At 36.2% G+C, this 27641-nt stretch overlaps 3 protein-coding genes across 5 annotated transcripts; 1 reads left to right on the top strand and 2 right to left on the bottom strand.

Moving 5' to 3' along the window:
* Window positions 1-3241: 3241 nt before the first annotated feature.
* LOC110705973 (zinc finger MYM-type protein 1-like) lies at window positions 3242-8658 on the bottom strand. Its single transcript, XM_021883898.1, has 3 exons — window positions 7381-8658; window positions 4493-7267; window positions 3242-3262 (listed from the first exon to the last, which is right to left on the bottom strand). Exons 2-3 carry the CDS (start codon window positions 6818-6820, stop codon window positions 3242-3244), a joined length of 2349 nt encoding a protein of 782 aa, XP_021739590.1. The 5' UTR covers window positions 6821-7267; window positions 7381-8658.
* Window positions 8659-10478: 1820 nt separating this feature from the next.
* On the top strand, window positions 10479-17722 carry LOC110706070 (dihydropyrimidine dehydrogenase (NADP(+)), chloroplastic-like). 3 transcript variants are annotated; one of them, XM_021883986.1, is made up of 8 exons: window positions 10479-10980; window positions 14182-14442; window positions 14543-14713; window positions 15088-15200; window positions 15293-15476; window positions 16347-16456; window positions 16531-16697; window positions 17334-17722. In XM_021883986.1, exons 1-7 carry the CDS (start codon window positions 10693-10695, stop codon window positions 16685-16687), a joined length of 1284 nt encoding a protein of 427 aa, XP_021739678.1. In that variant the 5' UTR covers window positions 10479-10692; the 3' UTR covers window positions 16688-16697; window positions 17334-17722. The 3 variants fall into 3 exon arrangements, with proteins under 3 accessions (XP_021739678.1, XP_021739677.1, XP_021739676.1); XM_021883985.1 differs by having other exon boundaries at window positions 17322-17722; XM_021883984.1 differs by having other exon boundaries at window positions 10483-10980; window positions 17318-17722.
* Window positions 17723-17881: 159 nt separating this feature from the next.
* LOC110706072 lies at window positions 17882-21388 on the bottom strand. The gene is made up of 4 exons (XM_021883987.1): window positions 21073-21388; window positions 20914-20996; window positions 18334-18389; window positions 17882-18237 (listed from the first exon to the last, which is right to left on the bottom strand). The coding sequence occupies exons 1-4, from the start codon at window positions 21242-21244 to the stop codon at window positions 18159-18161; spliced, it is 390 nt and encodes a 129-aa protein (XP_021739679.1). The 5' UTR covers window positions 21245-21388; the 3' UTR covers window positions 17882-18158.
* Between the last annotated feature and the right edge of the window lie 6253 nt (window positions 21389-27641).

The raw sequence follows: 27641 nt of genomic DNA, 5'->3' as shown, positions 1-27641 counted from the left end.
ATGTTCTCTCATGTTAGATATATGAAATGAATTGAATGGCTAGACACAATGTTGAGATTGAGCTATATTTAGATCGTGATTTAATAGTTTACTTTGAAGAAATTTCAAGAGAATTTAGCATGTGAAGAAATAATAAGTGGCCAGAAGCTCACTAAAAACAACTTGTGTGTGTAGTGATTTTGAGTAACTAGAAACACATTATTAAAGTAACGTATTTGGAGAATTAAAAGATCACCATATAATGGCTTTACATACAAGTGATTAATCTCTTGATTGGGGCTATTTTATATCAGCACATAAGAAATAAATAGAATAAAAAAAATAGACAACTGAACAATTCATGACTCCCTATTAATATTGATCTCTAGAAGGGAACAAAATTTCATTATTCTCCAGAAGAGAATGAAATTTGTTGAATATGATTATCCTACGAGATGGAATTTGTTGCACATAAAATTATATTCTAAGTTGGTGAAAAATTGCCCCAATATTTGAGATATTTTATCAATATAGGGGGGGGGGGAGAATCACTAGTAGAAAAAATGAAATATGCACCGTACTTTTCGCACCGGTTCTTGAAAACCGGTGGTAAAAGAAATGGGCGGGATTGAGAAAAAGACTTTTTGCACCGGTTCCTATTAAACCGGTGCGAAATTATCTTTTTCGCACCGGTTCAAACCGGTGCGAATTATAAAAGAGGAAAAAAAAGGGGGGGAGAAAGGGATTTCGCACCGGTTCAAACCAAACTGGTGCGAAATAATGTTTTATAAAAAAAAAATCGGGCTCTTCTTATAAACCCTTAACTCTGTTCTCCTTCTCTCTCATCCGCCTCTTTTTTGCTCTCCTTCTCTTTCTCCTTCTCTCTCATGTCTGTTCTTCGTTCTTCTCCCTCATCTCATCTCTAATCTCTTTCATCTCTTTTCTGATCTCTAGTTCTTCTCTTCCTTCTGCTCTCTCGTTCTTCTCTGATTTCTCGTTCTTCTTCCTCGTCTCAACAATCACCGACCTTAATCGAATTTCGAAACCAAGCACAATAACCATCGCCGCCGCCGTCAACCACAACAACCATCACCGCCACTGTCAACCACAACAAATTTGATTGAATTTTCGATTAAAAAATCAGAAATTTGAGGTTAGGGTTTCTGGGTCCTTTACTTTTTCGTTTTGGTTTCTGGATTTTTTCTGCGTTTTTGGGTATTTTCTGGGTTTTTCTGGGTTTTTATTTCTCGGTTTCTGAGTTGTTTATGTTTCTGGGTTTCACGGTTTAAGCTTTGCGTTTCGGTTTTTATGTTCTGGGTTTTTTCGGTTTCTCGGTTTTTTCTGCGTTTTTGGGTTTCTCGGTTTTAGCTTTGCGTTTCGGTTTTTATGTTCTGGGTTTTTTCTAGGTTTTTGAGTTTTTTCTCGGTTTTTTTCTCGGTTTTTTCTGCGTTTCGGGTTTTAAAGTTCTGGGTTTTTTCTGGTTTTTTTTGGGTTTCTGGGTTTTTTTTAGGTTTTTCTAGGGTCTCTCGTTCTTCTCTCTCATCTCTTTTCTGATCTCTCTCATCTCTTCTCTAATCTGTCGTTACAATTTTGCAGGTAGTATTCCTTATAAAAAAATAAAAATAAAAAATAAAAAATAAAAAATTCAACTGCAGCGACTCCACATAGAAGAAAGATTCAAGATTCAAAGATTTTGTTGTTCATTGTTGCGTTTTTTCTGGGTTTTTTTTATGAATTGTAAAATAACAATTTATTTGATGAATATATATTTGTGATTAATGTATAACAATTTATTTGATGAATATATATGTGTGTGTGTGTGTGTTTAATGTAAAATAACAATTTATTAATGTATATAACAATTTCTGGGGGTTTTTTTTTTTAGGGAAACGATTATGGGTTAATTGTCTGATGAATTTTAACTGAAAAAATTGCAATTTTTTTTTATGAAGGAATAATGGGCACCAGTTAACCGGTGCCTATTGTAGTTAAAATCAAAATAAAAAACGCGCAGCACTTACTTTTCGCACCAGTTAACTGGTGCTAAATCTTAGTTTTCCTACCGGTTTTGAACCGTGCGAAAAGTTTTTCTTTTTAGCACCCCTCAAATCAGGACCGGTTCAAAACCGGTGCGAAAGGGGGGTTTTGAACCAGTGCGGATATACATTTTTCGCCTAGTGAATTGGCATAAGTTGGCAAAATCATAAAATTATAATTAATTGATCCCTCTAATGATACTTTATAAAGTTACATGCCAACTTTTGTATCAACATATATTGCACATCTATTATTTGATTTGTACTCCGTGCGTTATGACCCATTCAAAGGCATAGAGAGATATATTTTGATCATAGTGAGAATGTGCATACATTGAGATGGATCTTGCCTATTTTCGTTGAATCACTACACCTGAAGTGTAGATTGTAAGATCGGTTCCAATATATATATGTGATATATGGCAAGATAGTGCAGCTAATATTAATACCATGATGTATGAAATACCCCAAATTGAAGTGGTACATATAGATATTTGAGAAGTATAATAGATGGCCTATGATATAAAAAAAGGTTATATTGATACCAATTGGAGATGTATTCAGATATCATAGTAAATTAGCATGTGAAATTGTATCTTACTGAATTTTATAATATCGGTATACTATGGAACCGATAAATAATATGCATGTGCATGATAGAATGGACTAGTGAATAAGGGATCTGAAATATATATATGTCCATTTTAATGTCGACATAATGATAATAATTAGAAAGTTTATCATGGACCAGAAGTCCAATGAAATATGGATTTTTAAATCCACACCGTACAGTGTCTTGCATTATTTTGAGTCCATGTATGTTTATATGCATGTGTGAGTTATAAGTTAATGTATTATTCATTGCATATGTCAGAAGTTGTTAGATACATTACTCATTATATATTTTGTTTAATATGTTATCATGTTTTCTATATCTCATATTGCATGCATTAGTTTCTATACAATAATTGTGGTGTATGTGAATGTTCATTCAAAGTATAGTAAGGCATATTTACATCTTTTATGGAAAATTAGAAAGAGATATTAATATTCCAATGGGCTTATAATTGTGGTGAAATTATTGATGAAGCCGATTTAACTACATGTTATGAATCATGTAAGAAGAGTTCCTGAAACTTATATACGACGTATTTAAATATCTAGCCCTACAAAGTTTATATCTTGAATATTGCAATTATTATCAAAGACTTGAAAAGTTTAAATGACTATATCATTGACATCTCAACCTGAAGTTTGAGCATATGAGAGTTAGTGAGATTTACTATTTATATTTGCAAGAGAGCTATCGTATCAATTATGAAACGCCTAAAGAATATTAATGGAATACTTATGCTTGATAACGTTTTTTTATGGTCTATAAGAATCATGATCAGCGTATATAATTACATGTGTTTATATTATAATGAGATTGAAGAACGACATTAATAATATATTGCGTTGTCATCAAATTATTATTAATGTGTTTGATCAAATAATGATCATCAATTTCTATTATTCATGACCTCCAGAAGAAGTCATAATCGCATAAGTTTAACTTTTAAATCAACAATTAAACAGAGATTTGAAATAATGATATTAGAGATAAACACAAGTATGGTGAAAATGAAGACACTTCACATGTTCACGTGAAGACTTGAAGATGCAATTTTATTTTAGGAGGATTGAAGTCAACGAATGATATTTTACTACATATGAGAAGATATCTAACCATATTGGATTCATTGCTGCGGCACTAGAAAATCTCAAGTTATGTATTTATCAGGGGGAGAAAATACGCGCTGCACTCTTTTTCCTTTGACAATAGTTTTGTCCCACATTAGGTTTTCCTGGTAAGGTTTTTAATGAGGCAGCATTTCGAGCGTATTATGAAGAATGTTGTACTCTTTTTCCTTAATTAGGTTTTTATCCCATAGGGTGTTTCTTATTAAGGTTTTAACGAGACACAGTCTTCAATAATGGACATTCAAGGAGGAGTGTTATGAAATATTGGGTGGATGCCCATTATCCTTGTTGTATCATCCACAATATTCTAGATCTAGGGTTTATTGTTATCCAAGCAAACCCTAATTATATTGTATGTATATATACCCCCATCATATGCAGTGGCGGACCCAGGATTTTCCGACTGGTGAGTCACAATCAATAATCAAATATGTAAAAAATTTTTTTTACCAAACAACCAAATAATAGTACTAAAAAATACATCCAAATATTCAAACAGTACAAAATACAACCAAATGTTCATATAATACTACAAAAGACAACTAAATAGTAATGCAAACTTATTACAATAGTTCTCGACGAGTTTTCATGTTTTGATATCGATTCATGATATCTTCCATGCTAACATTCAAAAACAAATCATTCTCCAAATAAGTAATTAAACAATCATTCAACATTTGATCTCCCATGCTATTTCGTAGTTTGTCTTTCACTTGCTTCATGCCAGAAAATACCCTTTCCACACTTGCCGTTGCAACAGGAAGAAGCAACACCAACTTCAAAAGTAAATAGACCCTATCATGAGTTTTAGACAATCCCGTTTCAACCAATTTGATTGAAAGATCACTAAGACCCTTCAAATTCCAAAACCTTTCATCTCCTCTAACAGAACAAATGTAACTATCAAGTGTATGACCAAAGACTATCAATTCTGAACTTGGAAATTCATTAGGATAGAATTTTGCAAGCTTAATCAATTTTTCCTTATCAAACTTAGAAAAACGATCCACAGGACTCAAACAAGAAATACACACAAGTAGTTCTTTAGTTATTTCGGGAAATCGATTTTCAAGTTCTTGCAATTGAAGATCAATGACACCAAAAAAAACTTCAACTCGAAAATGATGTAGATTAGACACTTGTGGGCATTTACCTCTAAACAACCTCCTCCCGGGAACAACATATTTAGCCTCCATATCTGGAACTGCAATGTCATAGTCACCAATAAAAGAAATTACCTTTTCCATATGAGAATCCCATCCTTCATCTCTCATTTTTTGCAAATTAGTCTTGGTTACATTAACCATGGCCATTGCATTCACAATGTCTTGATCGTGCTTTTGTAAGGCCACATTCAAAGCATTTGTTATCGCAAATATACTAACCATCAAGTGTGCCACGAACACAAAATCAAAGGACATCAGAAGATTTGTAAGTGTTTGAGCTCTATTAGAATCTATTGTATCAGATACTTTTGCAATATCCTCAAGAGAACCAAGGATTACAGGGAATAAATCAAGTACATTCAAGATTGTCTTGAAGTGAGATCCCCAACGAGTATCACAAGGTCTACCTAATCCACGTTCTTGATTTAAACCTGAACCCGTTTCAAGTTCACCTAGAGACAATGCATCCACCACTCTTTGAGCTTGATTTTCACGAAGAAACTCTTTCCTTTTTGGTGAACCCCCCACAAAATTCAAGAGAGGTGCAAGTACATCAACAAATAACCAAGCACAATCTGAATTCTTGTTAGCAAGTGCAACTTGAGTTAATTGAAGTTGGTGAGCAAAGCAGTGGACAAAATAAGCTTCTTTACACTCATTCTCTATAAGAGTCCTAAGGCCATTAATAGAACCTTGCATATTACTTGCCCCATCATAACCCTGACCCCGTACTTGAGAGAAAGACAAAGAATGCTCCATTAATAAGGATTCAATAGCAGTTTTGAGAGTCAAAGAAGCAGTGTTTACAACATGCACAATACCAAGTAAACGCTCACACACTTCTCCCTTTCTATTAACATATCTCAAACAAAGAGCCAATTGTTCCTTGTCAGAAACATCAGCGGACTCATCAGCAAGGATAGAAAATAAACCACCATCAATATCTTCAAGCATTGCTTTAGTGGTCTCTTTTGCACATGCATTTATGATATCTTTTTGGACTTGAGGAGAAGTAAGTTGACAATTACTAGGAGCATTTTTGAAAACAACTTTAGAATATTCAGGATTACCTTTGGAAATAAGGGATAAAAGTGAAAGAAAGTTACCTCTTCTTAAGGAACTTTGTTTTTCATCATGACCACGGAAAGGCAACCCTTGGAGTAAAAGCCATTGGATAGATTCAATTGAAGCTTCAAGTCGCGTCCTATATGCATTTGTACTCTCAGCGGTTTGTTTTGTTAAGGCTTGTGTGATGCTTGAATTTTGTTTCTTGAACAAATCCATAGCTAAAACAGCATTATTATGTGCACTCAAGTGTTTACCGACATGTTTTCTTATTAAATCCGATCGATTCCATGATTTGAAACCATCACTAACAAAAGCATCACCTCCAAAGGCATTTTCATCCTTGAATAGATAACGAGGGAAACAATAGGCAGCATCCTTTTCCACACTATACTCAAGCCAAGTCCAAGTATCAAACCACTTAGCACAAAAGCGACGATTTTTGCCAAAAATAGAAGTTTGAGGAAATGTAAAGTCTTTGGGCTGACAAGGCTTTCTTTGAATGTAAATTCTTCTCACTAAATCTCTATCATCTTTATGAAATTGACTCATTTTTCTCCTCTTTCCTGGATCTTGTGGAAGATTAGCAAATTCATGTTCACTTAATCTTTCTCCAAAGATTGGGGCATTAGGAGAACATTGGCCTTGTTCATTTTGAGGGGAATTTTGAGTTGAATAATGAGATGGAGATGAAAGTTGCTCACTTTCTTGAGGTGGAGTTATAGTTTGTTCATTTTGTGTTGGATGTGGAAGAGAAGTTGGAGTAGGATTCTTTTTAACAAAGAAGCTAGTAATGTTTTGCATTTCATTTGGAGTACGTTTTCTCTTCATTCTGAAATTTGAATAAATATTGAACTAAATCAAGCAATATTCCCCAGAAAAATTATTTGAATAAATATTCAACTAAATGGTCTAAATCAAGCAATTTCACATAATGACATAACATAATCACATAAACATATTACACAAAACACAATTACACAAAACAGATTTCACATAAGTAATAACTAATAAGTTCAAGAGATTTCAATTACACAAAACACAATTACACAAAACACAATTACACAAAACAGATTTCACAAAAAGAATCAATTGATGATTAGTTGATTACCTACCTTGCTAGGCGGAGGCGAGCAGCGGAGCAGGCGGAGCAGCACTGCAATAGGGCCACGGGCAGTCGGCCAGCACCGCAACACGGCAGTCGGCAGCACTCAAGTCTCAGGCACCGAGGCACGCACTCAGCAAGACAGCAATTCGCCAATTCAGCAGCACAGCCAACTACAAATTAACAAATCAACCAAAGTTTAAACCAAATTTTAATAAAATTAACTAATTAGACTGAATTAATTTGAAGATTAGAAATTAAAAATTAAAATTAGAAATCAACTTACTAGCGAGTAGCGATTTCGAAATGCGATTATGCGACTATGCGAGAAGCCACGAAGAGGACGGAGTCCACGACCACCGACGTCCGACCACCAAGCGAAGAGAACGCTGGCTGCCTGGCTGGGACGAAGCGAAGAGGCGAACTGAAGAATGGAGATGAGGCGAAGTCGCGAAGAGAAGAAGGCTAGGGCTTGAAGTCTTGAACTGAATTTTGGTTTTTTTGGGGAAAACTGATTTTAATTTTTTTTTTTTTTAAAAAATAACTTAAAATTTTTTTTTGGGCCTGGTGAGTCACTTGACCCACCAGGTCTAAGCCCAAGTCCGCCACTGATCATATGGAATAAAGATACACACATTAATTCTCTCTCAATCTCTCGTGTTTTTGTTTCTATTTCACAATATCTCATTTTTCTTTTTCTTTTTTTTTTCTTTTTTTTTTTTTTGAAACCAAACATATCTCACCTTTTGATTCTATCATTTTTAACAAATAATATAGTACGTCTAATACTTTTCCTGTAAAAATTTGCCAAGAACTTTGGTATATAACTTATGGGGCTTTGCAATTCATGAAGGAATTTAATAAGCTGGATCTTCGACGTTTGGGAACTCCAAGGGTTTATGATGACACTATGGGAACACACATTTTGGCCTCCCCCTGATTTCAATTAAGTTTTTATAGGGAAGCTAAAACAACCTTTTGGATTAATGACAGTACGACATGATTGCATACTCCAAGTAGATGGTTCATGGGATAAGAGGAGGGGAAGATTTGGTATAGATAGGTTGGACGATTTCATTTGGAGATGATGTGGAATTGGAGGGTGGGGGTGACTTTGGTGTAGGAATTTCGGCTTTGTATGTGGAGGCTTTAGCTATTTCGGAAGCTATTAAATGGAGAATAAGCAAGAATTTTATAAAGTTACTTATCTTCTTGGACTCTGATCTGAAAACCTTATTTCAATTTTACGCCAATTGAACCAAAGAGACATTAGCCTTGATTGGACGTTTATGTAAATAAGAAGTTTAGGGAATCAACTAGAGATATGCAACATTCTCAAGGTTCAGAGGGAGCAAGTGCAGGATGCACATCGGATAGCTAATGCTTGTAGGACTGGATTAGTTAACTTTTCTAATGTTTTGTAATTTTATTTGTCAGTTTTGCTGTTGTAAAAAAAAAAAAAAAACCTATCGAAATATAGTTGAATCTTTACAAAATCTATAACTAATACTAAAATAGCAACCGATGACATCATCTTTTTTTAAAATTGGACATATGTCATGTTGTTATTAAAAAATTTCCCTCTTCTTAAAAAAAAAAAAAAAAAAAAAAAAAATCCCTCCAAAACTGTAAATGATGTTATCACTTTATTTTTATTTTTTTTATTAAAATTTTGGTCAACTATGTTATTATTAATCTCAATTTTCAAAAAAATAGTCTATTCTCTCTAATAATAATAATAATAATTTAATTTTTCTTCCTCATGTACTCCTTTCATCATTCAATTATTGTATGAGCTCTATTTTTTAAAAATATTTGATGTATTTTATTTTTTTTTTTTTAATTTTGGTATTGAAAAAATAAACAAATTTAGAAAATTTATTATTCAAGTCGTTAATAAAGATGTAGAAATTAGTTTACAACATACTCCATTGTATTATTTGCGAAAATCACTCCACATTTATTAACTAACAAATTAATAAAATGCGATACAAGTGATTTGACCACCAGCACCACCCTAAATATTCACCCTCTCTTTTTGTCACTTTGTAACAAAGAGTGGTTGACAACCATATCCAAATCCCTAATCTTTAATTTTATAAGAAAGTAAAATATTAAATAAATGATTATTTTAGTAAATAAATTAGGGAAGAATCATGCAATTAATTTTCTGATCCCAAAATAATCTCTTGTATTATTGTATGTTTAACTTGTTCAATCCATTTATGGCTCCATGTGCAACAGAATGTTCTCCTACTCATTCTCCCACCTTTATTCTTTGAGGGAATCTCCACATTTTAATTACGTAGTACTACAAGTTGCAACTACACAATATTGCGAAGAACAAGTACTATCTTTTGCTGAATACATAAGACGAAGTAAGTAGCACTCAATCTTCCTAACTTAGCAAAGTAGACAAGCAAGTAGCATAATAAATTTGAAAGCTTGTAACTACCTTACGTTTACATTATATTTTTTTGATAGGGACATTTACATTATTGAAATTGAAATTAAGATTAAGATTAAGATGTTCCGTCAAAAAAAAATGTTGATAAGTGGTACCTCTCTCCGCCTCTTGCTTTTGCTGTCAATTTAAAGTTTGAACATAAATTGCAACAATAATCAGGACTTGAAAGGAGACTGGAATATAACTATTTAGTACTCTGAACTCGAATTAGTCCAAAAGGTGAATCGGATGGGAACACCAAAATAATAAAAAAAGAAAGAAAGAATTTTCACTGACATGCATTAAATAATTTCTCTATTTATAGCTAGTATAAAGTTTAACCATGAATTTTCTAGTATAATTCACCCCAGTAATGTTGGAATTAGCAAGCATGAAATTCCAACATTACCATTAAATAAAAAGTGCAGGAAATATATAGTTAGGTAATCTTACTCGTAGAAAAATTATCAAGTTTTTTTTTAAAAAAAAAAATCTTGTACTTTTAGTTTATTATTGGTAATCTGTACTATATATATTAATTAAAAGGCGCTGCTAATAAGAATACACGCACCAAGAAGATGCCACGTCACCAAGGAAAATTATACATGAACGATAAATGTCAATTAAAAATGTTTATGTCAAGAATTAAACTTGGGTCCATTAGAAAATAAATAAGAAGCCATACCATCTTTGCTATCTAATACTTTTACTTATTTATTCTTCTTAAATATAGTTCATGTAGGCCACGAGTTTTTTTTTCTTTTGTTTTTTTTTTTTTTGTGCAAATTATTTTCTTCAACTAAATCTATAATAAATATTTAAAATTATTATATATAATACATGAAAACTATAATACGAAGGAAAAAATATTATACGTATATTCCCGAGACATCGCCCGTTGCTAAACTCTAGTTATCCATTAAACTTTACTATAATTTGGATTTATTTCACATAAGAATATAACAGCTCATATTTTCTTGGATATAAAATTCACCACTTCAACAAAAACACCCTCGATTATTCATTTTTCATTATTCTACAAACTCAATACTCCACCAATTCTATTCATTTTTTTCCTCTATAAAATTACAACAAACTCTTCATTCATTAACCTTGTTCTATAATTTCTGCCAAATTTCAAAGAGAAAACAAATGCTTCATTCTATCTCATCAATGGCAGCAATCAAGCTAACAACCCAGCTAAAAGCTAGCCCAATCACGCCGTTTCACTGCCCCAACTCAACTCGGTCGACTCGGCCGACTCGAGTTGGGTTCAAAGTATTCGCAACCGAATCGCAAGTGGAGCCGGATCTTAGTGTTAAGGTTAACGGGTTGACGATGCCAAACCCGTTTGTGATCGGGTCGGGTCCACCCGGGACTAACTACACTGTTATGAAGAAGGCCTTTGATGAAGGATGGGGTGCTGTTATTGCTAAAACTGTGAGTTTCTTTATATTTTGATCCTTTTTTTTTGGATTTTGTTTAATGGTATTTTATGTGATATTTGATTCTATGGAATTTTAGTGTTGATAATGAGTTTATTATAGAGATCTCTATTTATATATGGATAAGAATGATCAAGGTGTTATGTTATGTAGATAGATTCGATTTTAGGTGACGGGTGTTATTCGTTAAGACTTTAATGAACTAAGCTAGTCTGCGATCAATACTGACAAACCGATGAAAATTGTGATTATATCAACAAATGTTTTGAAGGTATCATGTAAAAATTGTGGTGGTTATAATATTGGTGTTCTAAAGTATCCAACACATTGTGAATTTTTAATCTGACCAGTAATAAACTAATAACGCATTGTTATTCTAAAGTGAGAACAAGTATCATGGGACGATACAAAAGTTGGCGAGCATGACTAGACTAAAAGGAGGAAGTAGTAGATTAGAAACATATTTCTTAAGGAAAAAAAAAGCCGAGTTAAAGTATAATTTGTGTCAAAAGTACATTTTGGAGAATGAAGAACTCCCAGAATCGCAAATCACAATGATTTATGCATTAAAGCAGTGCATTGAAAATTGAAAATTTATTTAATTATAGAAGATTCCGTGTATTGGAACAAACGAAATATTCGCAAATATATTATACTCCCTCCGTCCCCGAAACTTCGACCCTTATGGCCTAATTTTAGTCCCAAAGTGTTCATCCCATTTGCATTTTAATACCCTTTAATTTGCAATAATATTTGTGCAAAATTAGCTTTCCCATGCAAATTTTGCTTTTTCTATATACTTTAATTACTTTCTCTCTCTACTTTTTTGCAATTCCAATGTAAATTTCCCTTTTCAATGTACTTTTCTTAGTTTCCCCATACACTCTTACACTTTCAATTTAACTTCTTAATACTCGCGAGATAAACCCAAAAGGGTCGAAGTTTCGGGGACGGAGGGAGTATCTTCATAGCAATTAAGTGAGACAAATTGTGCTCTTGGTGAATTGAAGGGTCCTTAGGGGGCGTTTGGTTTGGAAAATGGAAACGGAGTGGAAAGGAAACAAATAAGAGGGGGAAAGGAATCATTTATCTATTACCTTTTCATTTGTTTGGTTTAACCATGGAAAGGGTATTTGTTAATAGGTGGGTAAGGGTATTTGTTACCCCAAGTTTTTGAGAAGTAATAAATGAGGGGTAACCATTACCCTTAGGTAATGGTAATTATTACCATACCTTTAAACCAAACACACAGTAACGGTATCGGTTTAATCGAACCTGTTTCCAATCCAAAAAATACACTAACCAAATGCCCCCTTAGTGTGCTTTCATGATGTGGACCTTATATGAGCCACTTCCTTTGTGGTCTAAGGAGATGTGGAAATGCATCTGGCATGGTGCTTGAGTCTTCAAGTATAGGTGATTGTTTGCTACACCTAGAATGGAAGCAAGTCGATTCAAATTGATTGGATCACCATTCTTAGCTATGCCAAACTAGCAAATCCAAGCTTGGGATGAGCTTTACCACGGCATCAGTTGCATGTAAAATATGGTGTTGGGGTCCCTTGGGGATACTTTGAGCGACACCATAATTCTATATTATACTAATTATATTATTTGTGTAATGTACATGCATGCTAATACATCCTTATGGGAGTAGTAGTGTAGACTATTTGTTGCATAGTTTTCAATATTATGCTTCTTAAAAGCACTGGTATAGACCTCAACAATTCAAAGGTCAAATATGGCATCAGTTGGCTTTAGTGATTGCGATTTATAGGGATCTAAAGTTCTAATTTAGACATAGAGTAAGCCAACCTTTCAGAGCTCAATTTAATCATTCCTGCTGAAAAACCAATATTGAAAAGCCAATTGAGATGCACAAGAAGTTTGTGAAAATGTTATTGCCATAGGGTCATTTGGTTATTACATGTAGGCATCAATGCTAAGTTCATTGCGTTACACTAAAATGACGTTAGCTAATAGTGAGTTCCAAGAGGCACTTCTGTCAATTTCTCTGCTCTTTCCTTAGAGTTTCTAGTAGCAACAAGTGTTTGATCTTAATCATAATTCATGATTAAGCCGCACATAACATTTTGAAGGTATTTGTAACTATCCTTGCATTGTTATTATGACCTTCTATTAGTGCCAATAGATACATACAGATCTACAATGGCCTTCCAGCCTTAAGAAAGGAATGAGTATGCCAGGCTCTTTTACACTCTCTCATTTTTCAAAGTAGTGAATTTCAACTATATGTAAATTTTTAAGGTGCACCACCTGTCCACCTTTATGGGCTTACTATATCATGAATAAAAGAAGATAAGAAATTAGTAAGGCATCCCCCCAACTTTGAAATTCATGTTAATTTTTTAGTTTCTATTTTGATGATCTGTCTCTTACAATCGAGTGACTTCAGTGATGCAAATATTTAAATTACGGTAGGAAATCAGGAGTATGAGATCCTAAAACTTAGCATAGGCTGAGGTCTATATCTTGAGAGCTGAGAATGGCTTTTAAAATATTGAAAATTTCACTCATGAAGCAAGTTTTATGTTTATTCACTATCATTACTAGGTATTGTGATTCTTCTTGAACATGCCTTGCTTGCACAGCATTTCAAATTCTCAACATTGGCCTCTTTTAGAAGTTGTTTAATAGCATACTGTAAGCTTTAGATTAAGGATGTAAATTTGGTAAGTATCAGGTTGTCTTTCATATAACAACTGTTTCCACATTTTTCTCTGTTTTCTGTCTTTATCACCCTTGTATTTTTCTTTGGGGGATCTATGGTAGTTATTAAGGTTGCATTCAATCAAGTGTCTTGACAATCTTGGCATTGAGTTGGAGTATTGTAAGTGAATGGCACTGATATTAACACCCTTAATATCAGTGGATATTTTTTATTTTAATAACGGTCCTTCAGTTCAGTTAAACAAACCAAATTTGATCAGTGGATGTTATTATCAAATCCATGAATTTTTATATTGCTTCTATATTTAAGTGCTGCAATTACCTCTCTGGGAACTGGTTTGGGCTATTATTTTTTAGGGAGAATTGGTATAAGGGAGTTTAAGTATTATTAATACTTCTTTGATAATCTGGACCTTCCCTGATCTCACCTCAATAAGATTTATACTAGGTGGTTGTTGGTACTTATTTGAATGCAACTCCTTATCTGATGGTCTCATTTTTCTAGGTTTCATTGGAGGCTGATAAAGTTATAAATGTAACTCCTCGCTATGCACGATTAAAAGTTGCTAACGGCTCCCCAAAAGGACAAATAATTGGATGGGAAAACATTGAGCTCATTAGTGATCGGCCCCTTGAAACTATGTTGAAAGAATTTAAGCAGTTGAAGGAAGAATATCCTAACAGAATTTTGATTGCTTCAATCATGGAAGAATATAACAAAGCTGCATGGGAGGAGCTTATTGACCAAGTCGAACAAACAGGAATTGTAATATTTCTTCATCCATTCAATGATTTGATTTTGGCGCTTTAATGTAAATATTATACCACAGAGGCTAACTTCTACTCTTTTTTTTCCCGCTATATAGGATGCAATTGAAATCAACTTCTCATGTCCTCATGGTATGCCAGAGCGTAAGATGGGTTCTGCTGTAGGAAAGGACTGTGCATTGATAGAGGAGATCAGCGGCTGGATAAATGCTAAAGCTACTGTTCCAGTGTGGGCAAAGATGACCCCCAACGTCACTGATATCACAGAGGTGGTTATTGCTCTACACCTTTCAACAGAGTGTGTAGTTTTAATTTGAATCTATCTCTGTCCCAAACTAATAGACCACATTTCTCTCGTATTTTGTCTGATAAGAGTAAAATACTTTCTAGTTGAGTATGTTGAAATAATAACTTTTCCATGTGATTTTTGATGATACCTACTAAGAATTCCAAAGAAATACGGAGTTACTACTTTGGAATGGTGATGTAGAAATTAAAAAATGTAATTACTGAATGATATCATTAGTATTTTAGCTTAATTTCTTGCTAAGGACTATTAACTAGGGTCGAATGAAGTATTAGTTTATTGACTTTGCGTAATGCTTAGTGCTCATACATTAACAATCTTTTTCATGAATTACAGCCAGCAAGGGTGGCTCTTAAATCAGGATGTGAAGGAATTGCTGCTATCAATACAATTGAGAGTGTTATGGGGATCAATCTCACTACCCTTCGCCCTGAACCCTGTGTTGAGGGGTGAGCATATTATGTTATGCAATTAAAATTTTGCTATCCATAGGAAATTCAAGGTTTACTTTAAAACTAAATTGTCAAATTTTCACCAATAGGTACTCAACCCCTGGTGGATATTCTTCAAAGGCGGTTCATCCTATTGCACTTGCAAAAGTGATGAGTATTGCAAAGATGATGCAGGCAGATTTTAGTCCTGAACATTCCTTGTCTGGAATTGGAGGTGTTGAGACTGGGGGTGATGCTGCTGAATTTATTCTTCTTGGAGCAAATACTGTTCAGGTACAACCTTAATAATTTTTCCTATCTATATGTGTGTATGTTGTCTTGATGATCTTCGTTTTGTGATTAAAAGACCTGTTATAGGTTGATGTTTTGTCATACATATTTGGCAAAAAGGAAGTGGAAACAATTCTGACAAAGTAACATTGGAACATCTGTACTTGATAATCCCATGCTTGAAGCAATACTGAACTATTTACCGTTTCCTCTGTTCTTGTTATGCTTTCTATCCTCGTCTCATTTTACCCATAATCATTATTGTCTGTCCTTACCTTTTCCCAACTTTCATTTCTCTTCCTCAACTTCAGCTCTTTTGTGTTATCTTAGTGTTAAAGTCCATACCAGATTGTTTTAAACATTGCTTGTTAATCCTATTTCTGGAACTCTCGCATTAATATCTACATTTTCATTTTAGTAAGATTTTCTGCTAAATACTTAACCTGCGCCCCACATTTGGCCACCCACTTTTTTTTTATCTCTGCTTTCAACTCATTAATCTACATGCATTATAGTCTGTTCTGATTTACTGAAAACAACTGAATTGATTGGGGCTGAACTGAACTGAGCTGAGTTGAACTGAACTGAGCTGAGCTATAATGAAATGTTTATGAGAGAAAGAACTGAATTGAAATTAAGCTAAACAGAATAGGCCCTTAGCCAATGTGTTGATTAAATAAGGGGGAGAGGCAGTATAGATCTACCTATATTTCTAATAGTGATGGTATCAATGTGAAGAATTTTGTAACATTTTGTATTCCTCCCTAGAGAGATTGTTGTAGTTGGCTAACTTGGCTTGATGATGGCGAAGGTGTTAGGTTTCTTTATTTTATTAAAAAAAAGTGTATAACATCTATGATATCCATCTTCCAGGTCTGCACAGGAGTCATGATGCATGGGTATGGTCATGTGAAGAAGCTATGCTCTGAACTAAAGGACTTCATGAGAACACATAATTTCTTGTCGATAGAAGATTTTCGAGGGTATAGCCAATAGTTAAAAATTTCTAATGTGGCTTTAAGTTAATCTGTTTCTAAGCACTTGTTTCCCTCTACAGTGCTTCTTTACCATACTTCACAACACACACGGAATTGGTACGAATGCAGAAGGAAGCTATACAGCAAAGAAAAGCTACCAGAAAAGGTTTGGCATCTGATAAAGACTGGACAGGAGATGGCTTTGTGCAGGAAACTGAGAGCATGGTTTCCAACTAACATTGTCAAAGTAAGCCTTCTTTTGCTAAATGGTGTTTTGGAATTGAATTGTGTGATATCGGGAAATAAAAATATCTTTGTAAAACTCCATCCTAACTAAAGACATTTGGAAAGATTCATAAAAAGGATAGCTTAGAGAGAGTGTTAAAGATTATGATTAAGAAACAAACCTTTATGTTTACTGCCATTACCTGTCTTGCAAAATACCTTCCTCAAGATACTACTCTGTTATGTTTACCTCGGAGGTATGCAATGATCCTTAACTCAAACCAAGGAATGAGCAACATAAATATAAGATGTTTAGAATAAAAAGAGATGCTAGACTTACACTATAACGGTAGAAGTGAACCCCTTTGCAAGTTCGGTTAATTGCCTTAAAGTAACAGGTACAGAGGACGAGATGTTGATTGTGCCCTTAATTTAAGTCGAATTAGTTAGGCAAATATTTTAAAGTTTCTTTTGTATATCCCCAAAACACCTACAGTAACATTCTTCCAACTTTTCTCCAAAGGTAAATAGAGATCACACATAATGTTGAAACTTGATTCTACGTAGTATTTTGAATCTAATTGGTCCTATCTACCAATTGCATACAATTAACTGTTTTTTCTTCTGACTTTCCTATGATAGTAAGTTCTCTATGCAGTTGGGAAGTGCTTTGGCTTGAGCATACAAAACTGCATTTCCAATGTATAGGAAGAAAGCGATCGTCAAAGGGGAAATGTAAAGGGGATATCTTCAATGTTGTCATGCACAGCGACTATTTTCTGGACAATTTCGTAAATCAAATTAGTAAACCTTTCGATTCTGCTGTGGAGAAAATTGCGTAGTAAATTGTGTGATGTACATTTCTTTTCCTTAATGATGGTTATGGAGTATATATCAAACTTCAGCATAATAACATTCTATTTTTTTTATTTTTTTTTTTTTTTTTTAACAATAAAAGCCCTAATTGAATATATACCCCTATGCTGTAAACTTTATTTTCACTATCTCCTTGAAAGTAATGAACCAAATTTCTACTTATTTTTTGTACATTAAAATAACAAACTTTTCTAAACCGTGCTCCTACAAAACATCAAGTGGAGTATAATTGTATGCGCTATCAATATCATGTTCAGTTCACTTTATTTCCACTTATTTCATAAAAAAAAACGGTTTAGTTCAGCTGTATAAGAGCTAATAAGTTCATGCTTTGTATAAGATAGATACGTTTAAATTAAAATAATTCACAACTTCACAGTATTCTGGCGACCAGGCGAGCCCATTAAAGGTAACATACAAAGAGAAATCTACTTAAGTTTCTATAGACAATAAATTCCATCCACAGATTCAACAACAAAAAAGGAAATAAAAAGACAATGAGAAGGGTCTCCTGTAGCTGAAGTGTGTATCCTGATATCAAAAAACCGCCTTAACTAGCTTCTAATCTCCATGTTGTGGTAGAGAAACAGGTGAAAGCTTAGGAAGTTTACAGCTTCTTGTACCTCTTTTCAACTTCCTCCAGGTTTTGAATATCCTTGTAATACTTGCACACACGGTAGATGCACCTAGAATACGGCCAATTTACATTAATCATAATCAAGCCATAGAAAAACTTGTTTTGCAAACAAAAGATTTCATTATTTCAGCAGCTGCACACATACCAGTAGAGAAGACAGGCTGAAGCACAAAGAATCACATTCCTCTGAGATTTGTACAGCTGTCAAGGGATAAAGACGCGACGGTTAGATTTTATAGAAAATAATAAAACCGCCTATTGTAGTCATGCATGCATAAATCCACACCATATGGGCAACACACATGGGATGAATACTTGGAAAGGTTCAAGATTCAGCTGTAAGAAGGATACACCATACCAAAGAACTTTGTTTCGCTTCACTTTTAATAAGTTTAATTTATTACACAAGGATTCTCTTTTTGACTTGAATCCAACAAATGCTTCAAAGTGAAGAGTAAAACAGACAAAAGTAGGCGTATAGAAGCTAGCTGGGAGTGGCACCAGCCCAGCCTCACTAGTTTATTATAATGCTTCGCACCCCTCTCTCATTCCTATTTTGCAAGAAAATGACTTCACTATATTTTTCTAGCATATTTCTCCATAACCCCCAACACACTCCTAGCATATTTCTCCATGTTGTCCCTATCACCTACTCTCTCGCCTTCACCAATTTCTACTCTCCTATATTATAAGGATCAGTAATGGTAGGTAAGAAAATTCAGGAAATAGTTGATGGTTAATATGGTGGTCATTAAAAAATAGACTGATGAAACAGTAACTGATTTATGAACCCCTTCATATTTTCATTTAGAAGTTTCACCCTCTGTTTACTCCAATCAAAAGCAAAGAGAACCAGCATTTTCTTTTTCAAACAGAAATGAATTTGGCACTGTCTATAAAGTTAATCATGGTGATGTAGGGATTCTTTACTAGCAGCAATAGTTTAAAAGAACCTGGGCTCTATTGTTTAGACATTTACAAAGGAGTACCATAGAAGAGGGTAAAAGTCAAAAAGAAATTAAGGAGAAAAAGATGATACAGAGGTGAGGTTACCCCCATTTCAGTAAAATGGTTACACTTGCTTTATCACGGTCTTCAATTCACATCTTTGACTATTAATATCTTTAAATATATACTTGTATTTCCATAAATTCTAAGCATATCCACTAGCAAGAACCTTTTCTAAATGGATATTTTGTAAAACATAGCACCCTCAGCTACTATTTAGTTATATGATATAGACTAGTAACAACAATGGGTAATGAAGTAGGCCCTGATACCAGCTTGACAGAGATTATGGAGAGGAAGTAGTTCAGACTTTGGAGAGAGGAGAAGAATTTAAGAAAGATAAGAGAAAAAACAGGCCAATAAGAGGAAACAAAACAAGAATAAGCTGAGATGAAACAAAGAGGTAGGCCATATAACAGCATTTGGGGGGAAATTAAAAAGAAAACAAAAGGGAGGGGGGCACAAGCTAAAAAACTAGACATCAAATAGCTGCACAGTTAAATTCCGATAACACTTCACAACATTGCCAAATAAAAAGCATACCTCCCTAAATAATGCTAATATAGAAAATAAAACATGCTCAAATTCTCCCGAGCAATATACAAACATTTTCAAATCTAAGTTTTCTACCATTCACTATACGTAAAAGTGCATACCCACACTCTACTCTCTACTCCACAATAGGTGGATGCCTCTTCAATTATGGTTAAGATCTGGTCTTGCCTATCATACTTAGAAGGGGAGGAGGCAAATGAGGGTATGAAACTACAACAAAAACTTAATGTACAAAGATAGGCAGACGCCTAAAGCAGTCAAAAATAGATGCATTACTCCAAAAGACCAGGATGACTTCATATGACCGAGGTTCCAAGCTAAAAAAACATAACACTTATTCAGCTGACCGCATTAATGCAGTAACCTAGACATCAACTTATCGGTGAAATTTGGAAATTTTTCTGGTATGGATTCTACGTGGGAGAAGGAATAGAATGCTTTTGCAAAGAAAAAACATAAACCTGCACATAGTACCTAGCCAATCTTATGTGTGAAAAGGAACTCAATGAATCAAGATCACGAATAATGCATAACCCACAATAAGTGACTATGTTACCGAATGTCAAATATGATCATATTCTTCTACAATTCTGAAATTAAATTTCCACAAATCCAAGCATTTCTACCCTGGGAAGAAATCTTAGTACTATTCTTGTCTACCCTTAACAAACAAAGTACCTAATCATCTTTTCACACAGCCAACAACTTCAAATTCCAATAGCCAAAGCAGCACAAGTCCAGAACTACCAGAAACGGCTTTGTAATTAAGGTTCACTCGCAACAAAGTCGCATTCCTAAAACTCAATTGTAAAGTGGAACTAACAAAAGCCAAAAGGGGTACCAACTACTTCCCTAAAACCTCCCTTGGCTCAGCCACTCTACTCCATTAGAGAGTTTTTCAAAAATGCAATCACCGCCAGCCCGGCAAAACCTCGAAATCGACATGACAACAACTCTCAGCATATCCACGCCAAATTCTTAACAACAAAACTACAATACAGCAAAAGGAAATCCATGGAAATCAAACAGTCCCATTAATCCTAAATATTCGAGCAATCAATCCACCGATGATTATGAATCATAATAAATCGAACAACACGCAAACAAAGATATCAAATTACACAAAATCAAAACAAGGAAACCCTAAAAACGAGAAAAATACCGATTTTTCATAGCGATCCCTCTCAGAAGCAGTGCAGATCTCAGAAGTACACGTCAATCGGTGTTCATACTTCCAGTAAATATCTAAAATCAAAATTCAAAATTCAAAATCAAAATCAAAAATCGAAATGAAGGAGGAGGAGGTAAGAGAAAGAGATACCGAGAAGCTGAAACCCAGCAAAAGGGACGATGAACATTAACGGCTGAAGGATGAGAGAGATAAGAGAAACGATGCGAGTCTTGAGAAGCTTAGGTGAAGGAAGTGAGATGAGAAGAAAAATGGCGGCCTCAGCTGCAACTGCGTAGGTGAGTAGCATCCATTGTAACCCCATTGATGCTGATTTTTTTCTCTCTAATGGAGGTGAGATGAAGGAGGTTGGTTTATGACTTTATGAGTTGGTTATTTTTATTTGTTGGTTTTTCTTCCGCGTTGATGAGAGAGTTTTTCCACGAGGCCACGATGAGCGATAATATGATGCCTTAATTGTTAAGGAGGAGAAGGACAAGTCCACGCATTCGTATTATTTTTATCGAGTTAGGTTCCGGTTGGATCATTTTTAATTGGAACTCGGAAAAATTCACAACAATAATCTCAACTATGGTCACTTTTCCCAAATCAACTATGTGTTATTCTAGTATAATACAAACTATATGATGTATCTACCCAAATTGATCCAGGTGACCTACAACAATTACATTTCTATTTTAATTTTTTTTTCTCTCTTTCTTACTCTCTGCCTAAGTCCTACTAGCCACCTGATTTAGGTAAAAATACCCATGCTACGTGGCCCAATCATAAGGGGACACGTGTCACCCCAAGATAGGTCCAATAAGGGCCACTCACCTGCTGCAACCCGGGAACCTGGTCTTTCTCTGACCGGGTGAGGGTCCTCAACATCCGTTTGGAGTACTATTGGAGGTTTGGCTTCCTTTGAGAGAGATCTGCACCAGAAGAAGGATGTGGTGAGAAAGCAGCATAAGCGACACATATATTGTGTCGGCTGCCAGACGAATCTCCCGATTGGGTAGCTTGAGATTTGACTTACATACACTCAAGCGACTATGGGAGTTCGAAAGAGTCGTCTATACCTTGGTTTTCAGACTAAGGGGTCTCTCCACCCACAGCCGCTGCAGAATCGGTTGCAACACCGAGTGGCTTGCCACTCTTCGACGTCCAGGGGACGTCCGGCTTGTTGCCAGCCAACTCAGCAATAAGACTGTGCGCTTTTCAGACCTTCCAGACCTTTGCCTCCGGTTGTTGGTCTGTTTTGTACAGGCGGCAGGGATGAAGCCGTCTGAGTTGGATTTACCTTCCTCACTTTGGAAGGGGTTTTGCAAAGCTCATCAGCATTGCGCTTGAGCATTTTGGAGATGGATCGTGGAACGTGTTTGCTCCCCTCCTGAAATTGGAACAAATGGGTTACAGCTGGGTAACAACCATATGATGTCTATAAAAGTTCACACAAGGGATGCAGGCGGAACTTACCCCAGCATTCTTAGCCATCAGTTAGGCCCTATTCTTCTCAAGTTGATCTTTCCGAATCTGGGCCGCAGACTTGGCAGGCGTCTTTTCAGCATCCGCCATTTCTAGACCTTTTTCTGCAAAAAGAAACCGGTTGATTAGACAAAACAGAAATCACAATAATAGAAACGACAACATAATACCGGCTAAATGGTTAACGTACATCTTTCAAACATGGTACTAAGACCACTGGCGGAGAGGAACGCCTCATCCTTGAGCCAGTCCGGATGGGGTACCCAATTCTTGGGTACTATTATTTCCGAGCCATCATCTAGGGGTGCAAATGTGGTTTTGAAAAACTCTGGCTCCATTATTTCAGCCCAAGCCTTCTCAGGAACGTGTGAAAGGGCACACTTCTTCCCTAAGAGAGCCCTCTCCTTGTTGTACCGGCGGAGAAAGCGGTTGTGTCGCAAAGACGGGGAAAAGACTAAATAAAACTTGTTCTTCCAGTTCGTCCACTTGGACGGCTTGTCTAGAGTCATCATGTATTCCGAGAGTCAGAGTATACCACGCCCCCCAGCCACTTGGGGTCTGGCTCATGTAATGCATATGAGCGAATGCCTCAAAGCTAGGCGTAAGATTTTGCATCTCGTAGCAGCGATATAGCTCAGAATGTTCACCCATGAGTTGGGTGTGAATTGCCATACGCCTAACTCATAACCCCTCAAGATGGCTCTAATTCTTTTATGGAGGGGGAAGCGATGGCCGGCTTTGAATGCCGCCTCATAGCAACCGAAATAGTTGTCGGCATGGTCAATATCGTCCTCCTAGACGACAGTTGCCTCTACAGGCGGCACAATTATTTCCCAACCTTTTCCCATTGGTCACTTATCCCTAAAAGTTTCGAAGCTAGCTTCTAGGGTAATTCTATCCCTGGCGGACATGCGTGTCTCAGTCGGGTTGGTCATAGACGGCCTCTTTGATGACTCACCCTCTTGGCAGTTGGCATCTGCTTGTAGGGAGCTTGATGCCTCATAATCAGATCATTGGACAGCCTCTTCGCCGTCTTCCTGTTCGGGTTCGTTTTGCACACTTGGGGCAGAGACAGATCCCTCACCGTCTGTCTCATTTAAAATCCCATCACTGGGAGTGGTGGGGGCACCCGGAGGAGAATCTGCCTCTTGCTCATCCAGCCTATCATATTCATTAGGCGACGTAACCTCATCAGCCGGCACTTCCAAAGTGTGCCTTCTATGTCTTGGCCTTGTACCCGTCTGTTTGACCCTCGCCATTATGTCCTGCACAGACACAGAGATGGTCGGATTTGGGGATGAGCAAGGCAGATCCAAACACCCAGAGACGGCACCCCTAGTCCTAGACTCAGTCGTACTAAGAGACCGGTTGGTTATTGACCTAGGTTGTGTCGTGTGTGCTGATGGTGAATCCATTTATTGAAAGCTATATATATATATATACTAACAATAAAAGCTTTAAAGAGGTGAGAAGGGGAGAGACGGTCACCTTAATGTAGCTTGCAGAAACGAGTCTCAAACGTTGACGGGCTATGTCAACGAAAATAGCAGACGAAAGTTTTTGTGGAAGTTACAGTAGGCAGCAACTAAAGTCTCTCTCTCTCTCTCTCTCTCTCTCTCTCTCTAGAATTCTCTCTCTAGACTTTTTCAAATGTCAAAGATGAGGGAGGAAAGGGGGGGTAAATTCTTATTTATAGAGGGGTAAAAATGGGGGCATCCCGTAATTTCCTGAGAAGGTGAACAGTTAAAAACTGTTCACCACTTCCAGAGTGACACGCGTCACAGGCGCCACGTGGCACGCCACGTCACCCCTGTGAGGGGCAAATTATTTGGGTAAAAATACCCGTGCTACGTGGCCCAATCAGAAGGGGACACGTGTCACCCCAAGACAAGTCTAATAAGGGCCACTCACCATCTGACTTGTGGCATCCCCAATCAGCAAAGGAAAAAGGCGGCTTTTAGGGCCCAATTCCCGAGAAAGTCGTTAAACGGCGCAGCCCACCAAATCTAGGTCAAGATGACCTAAGATAGGGCACCTTTTCCAATGACCCTATAAATAGGAAGATTTTCCCCATTTCAGGGACGGGATTTGTTAAACATCGCCCGCAAATTACCATATAAAGCCCACAAATTAGACTTGGTATGACAATTATGCCCATTAGGACGATGTTTAACAGGCGCCAGTCCAGTGGCTGTGGCGGCCCTGCCAGGCGCCAGCCCCTGCTGTTGTTTTTTTTTTTTTCTTTTTTAATTTTGTTGTTGTATTTTTTTTTTTTAATTTGAAAAATCGAAAATGTATTAAAAAAAAAAAATTCAAAATTGTTTTATATTTGAAAATTCGAAATGGGTTTTTTTAAAATTAAGTTTGAAAATTCGAAATGGTTTGTTTTAAAATTAAGTTTGAAAATTCGAATTTTTTTTTTTTAAATTAAGTTTGAAAATTCGAAATGGTTTTTTTTTTAAAAATTAAGTTTGATAATTGAGAATGGTTTTTTTTTTTAATTTTTTTTAAAATTAAGTTTGACAATTCGAAATTGTATTAAAAAAAATTGGAAATGGTTTTTTTTTTTTTTTTTTTTATTTCAAATTGAAAATTCAAAACGGTTTTTTTTTTTAAAATAAGTTTAATAATTTTATGTTTTTATTTATGATGTGAGTAGATTTGTGTTAATGTATATTATTATGCTTTATTTGTTTATGTGACTTTTATAAATGGTTGTGTTTTAAATTTGTATGTGTATGAATAATATTATACATAATTATGTTTTTAATTTTGTGTTAATTCTGTGTAAATATAGAAATTAAAGGTATTATCCGTTAAATGTAGAAATGAAATTTAAAAATTAAAAATGTAGATATTAATTATGTGTTAATGTTGTGTTAAATGTATTAATTTAAGCTTAAATTAATATTTATTATAATATATAATTGATGCAGGATTATGGTGGAGACGAAAATGATTACAGTGGGATATTTGGACATGATGGTCCATTCGAAGATGCTCAACAAGCGATTGATTGGGCAAAACAGGTTGCAATTACAGCTGGATTTTGCTTGGTAGTAGTAACTCATAAATCTCAACGGGGTGGTAGAATGGATCGCATTTTGAGATGCGACCGTTATCGCAAAAGAGAAGAAAGAGATTTTCGTATCAAAGCGAAAAGGTTGTGGGTGTGAGTTCAGAGTAAAGGTTCGACAACTACGGAGTCGTGACGGTTGGGAAGTGATTGGTTACTCTAAATGGGGGTATCACAACCATGAGATGATAGTATATGAAGAGGGTCATCGACAGCTGAGCGGCTTAAGTCCTGCTGCGAAACTAGTTGTGAAATAAATGAGTGATGCTCAAGTCAAGCCTGCTAAAATATTAGCATCTGTGTTAGAGAAATTTCCAGAAGACCATCCAAACCGAAGACACATCTACAACGTCAGACAGCAACTCAGGTTTGAACAGTCAGAGGGAAGGAACCCTATACAACAGCTGCTACACCAGGCACAATCACGTGGTTACCAGTTCTGGTTTGATTCTGATGAAGATACAGCGGAGGTGACTCATCTTTTCCTTGTGCATCCTGATTGTGCTGATATGATCAAGTCTTGGCCATTTGTGATTTTGATCGACTCAACGTACAAGACAAACAAGTACAAGTTCCCACTGGTTGAGATCATGGGGGTGACTCCAACGAACCAGAACTTTCTGATTGGTCATGCAATCATCAAGGATGAGACAGCTCCAAGTTATTATTGGGTCTTGGAGAAGCTGAGAAACTACATCGGGCCTAATGTTCATCCAGCAGCACTTGTGAGGGAGGTCTCTTTGCCCCCATTAGGGAGTTGTTTCCAGAGTCGAAGCACTTGTTATGCACATGGCACATCCACAACTGCGTGAAAGTGAAAGCCTACAACCTTTTCAACAAGAATTTGGAAATGGCAGAGAGATTGGTGAATGGTAAGTGGCAGAAGATCCTACAGGCTACCACAGAGGCAGTGTACGAGCGAGAATTGGCTAACTTCAGGGATTCGTACCAGTGGTGTCCGGCACCGGTGGACTATGTGATGCAGCAATGGGTCCCTTACAGGGAAAATTTTGTCAAATTTTGGACAAACCAAGTACTTCATTTCGGGAACACTACAACATGTAGAGTTGAGAGCGCTCATAGAGCTACTAAGGACTGGATTGATTCTTCGACCGCTGCTTTGGATACACTGTTCGATAGACTTAACAAGTCAATTGAAACTCAGAAGAACGGCATCAAGAACTCCCTAGAGGACTCCAGACGACGACATGGTACGATGTATAGCCATTTCATATTTAAGATTCTCCATGGTCGTGTGTCACACTACTGCTTGGGGTTGATTCTGACTGAGCTGAACAGGATGAGGGACTTGGCTGATGAAGTGTATGCTCGGTGCGGGTGTGCTATTTCAGTAACTCATGGATTACCTTGCGCATGCATTCACCGCGTTATTACAGAAGAAAGGGCGTCGTTACATGTTGATCATGTTCATTCATTCTGGCGGATGCTCATTATTGCTGAGCATGCAGATACTCAAACGGTCGACCGTAAACAGGAGGAGCTAGAGCAGTTTCGTTCGATGAACGACCGAGTGTCCTCCAGTCATCCTTCTATTATTCGTGACGCTACTCATGTACTTCATGACATGTTCAACACGTCTACCTTAGATTATGAGGAACCCGAAGGAGTTGACCGTCCTCGAGGTCGCCAACGGCGGAACAGGAGTGCGTTTGAGTACATTCGTGGTCTTGGTCGTGGTCGTGGTCGTGGTCGGACATCGTCATCTAGTCGTAGTCATTCTTCATCGTCTGTGAATATGCCCCTCAGAACTGGTACGGTTGGTTTTTTACATTGCACATTGTTTTTTAGGTTACTTCTGCCTTTTGAACTGTGTTTAATTATATGGTGAATAAGAAGAAACTATGTTGATCAGTTTCCGTACAAGGACAGGATACCTAACATCATCATGCCGTACTTGGAAGGGTGGAATGATGTAGTCGGAGATGGTAAATGGGCGAAGACAACTACGGTTTGGTGCGTCAGTTGATGTACAGCGAAATTGCCTCTAACCGAAATGTTTATCGTCATGTGTACCAGGATAACTTGGATGGCGCTCTGCGGCGTATCCGGTGGGGAGGTGGACCTTGCGGTCAAAATCATTATTTTGACGCACCCCTAGATCTGTTTGTCGTTGCAAACATTTACAAGTGTACAGTCA

The sequence above is a fragment of the Chenopodium quinoa genome, unplaced genomic scaffold, assembly GCF_001683475.1.
Source record: "Chenopodium quinoa cultivar QQ74 unplaced genomic scaffold, ASM168347v1, whole genome shotgun sequence".
Taxonomy (NCBI): domain Eukaryota; kingdom Viridiplantae; phylum Streptophyta; class Magnoliopsida; order Caryophyllales; family Amaranthaceae; genus Chenopodium; species Chenopodium quinoa.
This window is presented reverse-complemented; position numbering and strand designations above follow the sequence as displayed.

What these genes read in the sequence shown, in the direction of transcription:
- LOC110705973 (XM_021883898.1), bottom strand. Translation starts at nt 6,820, where the DNA reads ATGAAGAGAAAACGTACTCCAAATGAAATGCAAAACATTACTAGCTTC. An exon ending in CAACGGCAAGTGTGGAAAGG is followed by an intron (nt 3,263 to 4,492) that starts GTATTTTCTGGC and finishes CTCAAACTTCAG; the next exon opens with GTTGAGATGTCAATGATATA.
- LOC110706070 (XM_021883986.1), top strand. Translation starts at nt 10,693, where the DNA reads ATGCTTCATTCTATCTCATCAATGGCAGCAATCAAGCTAACAACCCAG. An exon ending in GTGCTGTTATTGCTAAAACT is followed by an intron (nt 10,981 to 14,181) that starts GTGAGTTTCTTT and finishes TCATTTTTCTAG; the next exon opens with GTTTCATTGGAGGCTGATAA. An exon ending in CCTGAACCCTGTGTTGAGGG is followed by an intron (nt 15,201 to 15,292) that starts GTGAGCATATTA and finishes TTTCACCAATAG; the next exon opens with GTACTCAACCCCTGGTGGAT.
- LOC110706072 (XM_021883987.1), bottom strand. Translation starts at nt 21,244, where the DNA reads ATGGGGTTACAATGGATGCTACTCACCTACGCAGTTGCAGCTGAGGCC. An exon ending in GGGATCGCTATGAAAAATCG is followed by an intron (nt 18,390 to 20,913) that starts GTATTTTTCTCG and finishes ATCCCTTGACAG; the next exon opens with CTGTACAAATCTCAGAGGAA. An exon ending in TCAGCCTGTCTTCTCTACTG is followed by an intron (nt 18,238 to 18,333) that starts GTATGTGTGCAG and finishes GCCGTATTCTAG; the next exon opens with GTGCATCTACCGTGTGTGCA.